General features: G+C 48.9%; 1 protein-coding gene across 1 annotated transcript; it reads right to left on the bottom strand.

Annotated features, from left to right (window-relative positions):
• Positions 1–2,939: 2,939 nt before the first annotated feature.
• Positions 2,940–3,458, bottom strand: LOC116593558 (methyltransferase-like protein 7A). The gene has a single exon (XM_032347853.1). The coding sequence runs from the start codon at positions 3,393–3,395 to the stop codon at positions 2,940–2,942; it is 456 nt and encodes a 151-aa protein (XP_032203744.1). The 5' UTR covers positions 3,396–3,458.
• Positions 3,459–8,729: the final 5,271 nt, after the last annotated feature.

Raw genomic sequence — 8,729 nt, forward strand, 5'->3', positions numbered from 1 at the left:
AGGAGCACCTTTTAGTCTATTGAGGCAACTTTGGATGGGCTCCTCGATGGCTCCCGGATGGGGGCCAGTCACCAGACCAAACCATGATTAGAAATTTGGAATTTTCAGCACCCCCACATCCTCCAGAGAGGGGAGAGGGGCTGGAAATGGAGTTAATGATTGATTGTGCCTACATGAGAAGCCTCCATAAAATCCCAATAGTAGGGGTTTTGGGGAACTCCCAGGTTAACGAACATATCCACGTACTGAGAGGGTGACATACCCCAACTCTATGGGGACAGAAGCTCCTGGACTCAGGACCTTCCAAGACTTTGCTCTTTGTCCTGTCTTGCTGTTCGTGTGTATCTTTATCATATTCTTTAATAAACTGGTAAACTAAGTGTTTCCCTTAGTTCTGTGAGCCACTCTAGCAAAATAACAAAATCAAAGGATTTTGACCTGAGCTGAGGGCAGACCCTCAACCCACTGAGCCACCTACTTGCCCTTGTTCTACTTTTCATTTCCCCTATTGAATTTTAAACGCAGGATTCTTATTTAGTTGCCCAAACCTCTTATTCCCAGATCATTCTTAGCAATGTGTCATTGAATCCTCATAGAAGTCTCTCTGTTGGGGCACATTCAGTTCTACCCGACTTGTTCCCATACATTTTTCCCAGTAGGAGGCACTGGTTCTGATTTTCACCATGGTGTCCTCCCTTCAGGCTGCTGCAAGTGGTGGGACTTCAGACAGGACTCCCTTGCCTGAAATATGGAGAGAGATTCTATTCTAGGCTCTTTGGGGTCCCCAGGTATGAACAATTCTGTCCCAGCTCAGTTAAACAGAGTGGATCTTCTCTGGGGCGACCATCATCAGTAGGTTTAGGGGGCTTCTCTCCAGAATTTTTGTGGAGTGGCCAGGGCTGAGTCCTTTCCTTGCACTGAGGAAGTGGATCCCAGGATCATGAGCCTACCAAGATTAATAAAAACAAGCTATATACCTCATCATATCCTGGTGAATTTCAGAACTTAAAAAGAAAAACAAAGTGAAAATCCTAAAAAAAATCCAGGTGTAAAAACAAGAAACCACAAAAACAGGTGACGGGAAAAGGACAGAGAAAGAGAATTAGACTTTCACAACTTGAAAAGCCCCAGGAATGTGGAACAGTGCCTACCACTTCTGGGGAAAAGACTCAGATCTATGAATCTTGGCCAAAGTATTCTGAAGTATGAGGGAGGAGACAGACATTTTCAGATCTGCAAGGATGTCTCCATCCATGAACAATTTCTTAAGAAACGACTCAAGAAGGTGGTTAATAAAGGGGTGCCTGGGTGGCTCAAGTCGTTAAGTGTCTGCCTTAGGTTCAGGTCATGATCCCAGGGTCCTGGGATGGAGCCCAGCATTGGGCTCCCTGCTCAGCGGAGAGCCTGCTTCTCCATCTCCCACTCCCCCTGTTTGTGTTCTCTTCTCACCGTGTCTCTTGTCAAATAAATAAATAAAATTAAAAAAAAAAAAGGTGGTTAAGACAAATGAAAATTAAATTTGAAAAAACACAAAAATACCTCACGATAGGGGTAGACAAAGAGAATGTGAAATAGTGGAGAGCAAGAAATCTAGTAAAATCTGTAGCAAATTGATGGGTGATGATAAATGGATCCTAAGTTGTGTTATAAATTAGAAAAGATCTTTGAAACAGAACCCAAGGGGGAAAGTCCTCAGTAACAGGTTGAAACTCAGGTTACCCATTGACCAATCCTGGGCTATGAGATGGACATACTGTTGGGGTGGAGAGGAAAGAGGGGATAAGTCTAGGGAAGGAAAGCCGTAGAGGTTGCTCAAAGTTGAGGGAAGTCATTGAACTATATAATTTTGGTGTGTTGATAGTGAAGTACAGGTTGAACTATAACTTGAAATATAACAGTAACTGTTAGTAAACTTGAGATAGGTAGACAAATTCCCAAATACTAGGAAGGTATTTAAAAAAGAAAAATCTTTAAAAAAAGTTTGGAATGATACCTATTAATAGTAACGACCTATGGGATATGTGCGGGAATTTAGGGAAGTAAGGGAGAACTTACATTTTCCCTTTCCATGTTCTTTGATTTTCCATTCTTTTGAACAGTTGGGATGCACTGAACAATTGCCTTTACAATTAAAGACAACAGAGCAAGAAACACTGAAAAATTAACAGTGTTCACAGGGGCAAGGTCTTGCCCTGTCTCTAAAGAAACTTTCCCCAATTCCTCCTTTTTTTTCCCCCAGGGTGATTTTTCATTCTTCCACAAATGAATAATGACTAACTAGAGAAAAAGCCCAGAGAATGGCATGCAGAGACTTCCTGAGCCCCACAGGAGAAACTGAGCATGCGCCATAAATAGAGATAGTTATCTGCATACTTATGGGTCCACATTTGCCGGAGAAGGGCGATGTTCTGGCATGCCCTGTGGTGGGTTCACTGTTGTCATCTTTAGGAGACAGACTCTATGAAGGGAGTTAGAAGACACCGGGTTTGAAGTCACCAGAGATGACGAAATCTCTGGCCTGGTTCTTGACCTCAAGGTTAAGGTGCCTAAAGTTCAGTTGTATCTGGCATTTCTGTGAACTGGTTGCCTTTGTGCAAGTCATCTGACCTCTCTGAGATGAAGTGATCTCCCTAGACATACTGGGTTGTGGCACACAGTCAACATTTCCCAAATCTTTTTTTTTTTTTTAGATTTTATTTGTTTATTAGAGAGAGATTTATTAGAGAGAGAGAGCGAGCGAGCGCATGCTGAAGAGTAGGAAAGGGAGAAGCAGACTCTGCTGAGCAGGGAGCCTGATGGGGGGCTCAATCCCAGGATTCTGGGATCGTGACCTGAGCAGAAGGCAGACACTTAACTGATTGACCCACCCAGGCACTCTATCCAAATGTTTACTGAATATATAAGTGGTTAAAGGAACAAGTGAAGGGACTTGCTTAAGGTCACCCCTTGTGGGAGCTGTGCCTGAAGCCCAGAGGTGTCCCACTGAGCACGTAGTGAAGATGGGTCTCTCCCATTGGCCTCAGCACTTGACGCACCTCCTGGAGGAGGCGCTCCTGGCTCTCCACGGAGCACAGGACCAGGATGCAGACCACCACGTCCACAGAGCCATCAGCCACCTGTGGCATGTTCTTCCCTGAGGCCACCATGAAGCGCTCCAACTGCAGGTGTTGGTTCTCCACAACGCTCTTGATCAAGAACTTCTCAAAGTTGGGGTTGGGGTCAACCCAAGTCACCCGGCATCCAGGCGGGTAGAACTTGAAGTTGGCCCCAGTGCCGCAGCCCACCTCCAGCAGGGACAGCTTCCCAGAGGGGCCCACAAAGTCCTGCAGGTTGCCGAAGAGCTCCCGCTTCTTGCTTGCCATCTGCTCTTTGTAGATCACGGTGAACCTCTGCATGAAGTGGGGGAACCATTTTTTGCATATCCAGTTCTACAAGCCCAGAAAGTGCAGCAGGAACGTGGGAGATGGATGTACCAGAAGGTGGGCGAGGATTGCTGGTGTGCAGGAAGGAGAGCGCAGAAACTCGGGGGTGGAGGACGGGAGCAGGGTGCAGGTGGTGGCAACCCCGTGGGTCATGTTAGACCCCACAGACACCCCCACTATCACAGACTCATCAAATGAGGGACAAATCAGAGAGGCAGTGTCTCAAGTCCTAAACTCCTTGGAGTCTTACAGAAGAGAGAGGATAGGAGTCACCCAGAGGCCGGCAGATGTTCCAATGGCCATCGGTCACAGTAACTTCAGCATCAGCAACAACTCCCGTTTACTGAGTCTTTAAGTACATTTTACACTATTATCTTCTTTGTTACTTAAAAGAACCCATGAGACAGACACTATTAATTTCCCACTTTATAGAAGAAGAAGCCGAGTCCCGTAGAGGTTAGCGACAAGGTCGTGTGGCTAGTAAGTGACAGTCCAAGAGAAACCAGATCTTCGCCCTGGCGTTGCCTGGTTTCCCCGAGACTGCCAATCTCTTTTAGAGGGGGGTGATTGTCATTCAGACAGAGACCAGAGAAAGTACATGCACAGGTGACCAGGTGTAGACAGTGTAGACAGAACAACACTATAAAATGTCTAGCACCAAGAGCTATTCTCATAATCTGTAGAAACTTCTCTGAACAAGCCTCCTCTGTCCACCTTTGAATATCTATAACTTTTTTTTTTTTTTTAGGATTTTTTTTATTTGACAGAGAGAGGGAGGAAGAAGCAGGCTTCCTGCTGTCCGATGCAGGGATCAATCCCACGACCCCGGGATCATGACCCAAGCCAAAGGCAGGTGCTTAATGACTGAGCCACCCAGGTGACCCTGAGTATCTATATCCTTGTCCATCTTTAGCTCCTTTCCGCCACACAGAGGTGTTTCTCCTCTGCGCCAAGGCCGGTCCCACCTGGACCCTTAAAGCCACCCGCCCCTTAAGGAGTTCCTCCCACCCCCTCATAATTAACCTCTCTCCTTATGGTCTATCTCCTTTTCCTCCACCAACTTGCAGGCTTGAGCCTCTCCAGCCTATAAAAATCCGTTCCTTTAGCTTGCTTTCCATGCAAGCTACCTTCCCACTTTGCTTTCTCTTACAGCCAAACTTCGTGAGAAATTGTAGCTGGCACTTGCGGTTTCCATGTTCTCATCCCATTCGAGCCTCTGCCCACTGACATGGGGCTGGTGTCCCCACAGCCCCAGTGAAGTGCATGCAAACGGGAAGGCAGGCAGAGGGAGAGGAGAAAGAGAAGGTGATGGTCTTCAGAAGTAGTGACCAGTGAAAGGAATGTTCTCGCTGAGGTGTTGAGGGAGGCCAGTGTCCCAGTGGAGAGAGAGTCTGTCCTTAGAACCTGGAGGAAGGAAGAGAAAGATGGGTGCGGAGCTAAGTTTGGTGGAGGAGGGAAGGGAAGGAGTTTTTACCAGAAAGCCCGATTTTCTCAGTGAGGAAGATTATTGTATTACATTGTTGAAGGCAAGGGCGGAGGGGGTAGGATGGAGCACAGGGGGAGAGTGGAGAAGCTTTGCCGTAGCAACTAGGGGGACTGCAAAACTTGTTGACCAAAGGCACAGAGAGGTGCCCAGGAGCAGGGAGGATGCAGCTGAGCCTGGGGACTGGGAACGAGTGGTGATGCCACATCTTGAGGGTCCGGTATTTGCCGAGGCTGTGCGGTTGGGAACTCAAGCGGAGTTCAGCATTGAGCCTGACCCAGGCTGGGGGTTTGTCCAGGTGGAGGACACTGAAGGGTGAGAGCTCAGAGACTGAGAGGAGTGAGGGGCCCAGGCTGGAAAGAAAGTCAGGGGCGGGGCTAACAGGCGGGGAGAAAACAGAAAAATGGGGTTCACGCCTGGGGATGCTGGCACAGCAGAAGAACCCGTCTGCTGAGGGGGACAGTTATGACTGGCTCCATAGGATGAGACCAGTGTTTGACATTCCTGAGATGTGGCAGGTGAGGTTCTAGAGCGTGGCCATGCGCAGAGATAAGAGGAAAAGGATAGATGTGAAGGTCCCCGGAATTGAGGAGTTAAGGAACTGTCAGGTTAAGATGCTGGGTGGAGAGCGGGGGTGCCAGGCTGGAAAGGAGCCCCCGGAACCAGGTGTCAGAGTGAGAGGGAGGGAGTGGCCGGGAGGTCAGGAGGTGACTGTGGGGCTGGTGGGGGACCAGCCACAGGGGAGGGGGGAAGGTGGTAATGTTGGATGGCACTAGCCTTCTGGGTTTTATAAAATAGCAGTGATCTGTGCAATCAGTATGTAAAGGCAAAAGCTCAGTCAGCTAGAAAGGATTTCATTTTAGCTTTTTTTCAATAAATAGCACCCCTTGAATGTATGTAACTTTTTTTAAATAAAGATTTTATTTATTTATTTGACAAGGAGAGAGCATAAGCAGAGGGAGAGGCAGGTAGAGGGAGAGGGAGGAGCAGCCTCTCTGCTGAGTAGGGACTCAATCCTAGGACCCCAGGATCATGACCTGTCCTGAAGGTAGATGCTTAACCAACCAAGACACCCAGATGTCCTGAATGTATGTAACTTAATCCATTTAATCTCCTTCCACTAAGGGGCATTTGTGTCACTGCCTGGTTTTCACCTATGGAAAAGGATGGCAGCAGAGAACACATGTGAGCTCTTTGGGTGAGAGCATCTGTGGGATAAGTTCCTGGCAGTGAAGTACTTAGTAAGAACAAGTGTATTCATTTCATTTGTCTTGTTTATTGAAGGAAGGGCAAATGACTTTAATTTTGAGAGCGAAGCCTACCAGCCCTCCAAAGAGGATGTGCCAGTGGACAATCCCATGAACAAGGGACAAGACCTGCACGCTCGCCATCAGTTACATGTAGTTAGCTACATCAAGCTCTGTAGCTACCAGTGTGACAGGTGACAAGGGACAAGGGCCTTTCATTGTTTCTTGTTGTATTTTTTTTTTTTTTAAGATTTACTTATTTATTTGAGAGAGAAAGTGAGAGAGAGAGAGTGACAACATGCAGTCAAGGGAGGAGGAGAGGGAGAGAGAGAATCCTCAAGCCAACTCTCTGCCGAGCACTGAGTCCGACGTGATGTGGTTGGGGGGTGGGGTGCTCGATCCCACAACCCTGAGATTATGACCTGAGTTGAAAGCAAGAGTCAGACGCTTAACTGACTGGGCCACCCAGGCGCCACTTGCCGTAATCCTTTGAGTGATGTTGAGCATTTTTTTTTTTCCATGTTTGCTATTTGATTTTCTTTCCTTTTCTTTTTTTGTAAGCAATCTAGTGGCTCAAACTGCCAGAGTTCAAATCCTGGATTTTCGACATCTTCGTTGTGTGACCTTGGGCATTTATTCAACTTTGTTGTGCCTCTGTCTCCTTTCTTAGGATGGGGATGATCACGCTGTGCTGAGGAGTTGTGGTGGGAGCCGCCTGGGTTCACAGAGGCGGTGTGCCTGCAGACAGGCCCGGCCCCGGCGGAGGAAGCACTCTGGAAGGACCGCTAGCTCTTGCTATCTCTGTCTGTTCCCCACTTTCCGGCTGCAACCTTTGTCTTTTGCTTATGGATTCGTGTGTTCAGGAGAGCAGCCTGCTGGCTGTCCTTTACCTCGCTTTCTTGTCTTTCATTATTTGGCATAAAAAAAGGTACTACATTCTATGCGGAAATGTGAAATGCTTTTTGTTATGATTACAAACATCTAAGGTACCGAAAACAGATCTTCTTGAGGAATGAGAGGCTGTGTTTTCAGGGGATGGACATGAGTCATGGCTCTAAAGTGTAGCAGGGAGGCAAAGACTACCCCTCCTTGACCCCGGCATCCCCCCCCACTGGCTCTCTGGAGGGGAGCAGCCTGTTCCCCCTGCAGGGGCTGTAAGACCACCGTGTCTTCGTGAGGCCCGGCTGCTTGCTGGTTCCTTGCTGGGGTCCAGAGGGAGAGGTTGGAAGCCAGGCTGGGAGCCGGAGGGCCAGGCAATGTGGTGTGTGTGTGTGTGTGTGTGTGTGTGAGACAGAACACTGCCGAGATAGGGGTGAGCCTCTAGGCAGGAAGAAGATGACTAGGAAAAGTGTTGAGGATTATCTTGTTAGAAGATTCTGTCCAGGGACCCCTGCGTGGCTCCATCATTAAGTGTCTACAGCTCAGGACATGATCCCAGGGTCCTGGGATCAAGCCCTATATCGGGCTCCCTGCTCAGCGGAAAGCCTGCTTCTCCCTCTCCCACTCCCCCTACTTGTGTTCCCTCTCTCATTGTCTCTCTGTGTCAAATAAATAAATAAAATCTTAAAAAAAAAAAAAAAAAGATTCTGCCCAGAATGCCTTAAGGGGTCTCCTTGAGGCTGGGGCAAGAGAGGGAGTTGAGGTGACCCCCTGTGCCATGCACCCTGCAGACAGGAATGTGAGCTCCCAGGAAGCCCTACCGAGGGTGTTTGTGTGCGGCCTGGCACAGAGTGGGCCCATGGTGTTGGCCGGTAGATGCAGAGACCGGAGGAGATGGGCAGGCAGGGCTGGAACTGCCAGGAATGATTCAGGGAGGGGATGGGGAGGCTGAAGGCTGGATACTGGGCGGGCCCTGGAACGGGGAAATGCCTCTCAATGGGAGGGTGGGGGGGTGTGGGGGTGTGGGGGGTGCCGAAGCCTGGTAAGCCTGAAGACCTTTTCTTCTTTGCAATGTCCTCCCAGTTCCCTCCCCACTGGTGGAACCCAGGGATTTCTTCTCTGGTGAAGAAAACATGCCCAGGGAGCAGCAGTGACTTGTCGAGGGTCACAAGGTGACCAAGATCAGTGTTGTGCCCAAGATCTCTCAGGCCAGGCTCTAGGGGAGAAGTGGAAGTGTTGGGGGGACAGATCCTGTGGGGGCTGTGGGTGGGAGAGGGCAGGAGTGGCCAGCCGCAGAGCACGGATGGGGTTGTGGGGGTCGAGTGGTATGGGGCTGGCATGGCAGGTGGTAGGAGAGGGCTGAGGATGCGCCCCGAGGGGTTAGGGAGTTATTGTGTGTGTGTGTGTGTGTGTGTTTGAGCCATGTGTTACGTATGCACGTATGAGTATACGTGAGTGATATGTACATGCCTGTGTAGACAGGCGTGAGAGTGTGCATGTATATATGTGTGGATATTAAACAGCTGGTCTCTTTAGGCTGCTTGGGGTGGGGCCTGGGGAGGAGTGGGCTCCCCACACCTGCAAATATCACACAGCCATGAACTCTGCATGCTCTTTAAACTACAACTGAGAATTCCAGGTAAAATCTCAATCTCTGTCTACTCCCCCCATCTCTCATACACACATTCACATACATAC

Source organism: Mustela erminea, chromosome 6 (assembly GCF_009829155.1).
Source record: "Mustela erminea isolate mMusErm1 chromosome 6, mMusErm1.Pri, whole genome shotgun sequence".
Lineage (NCBI taxonomy): Eukaryota > Metazoa > Chordata > Mammalia > Carnivora > Mustelidae > Mustela > Mustela erminea.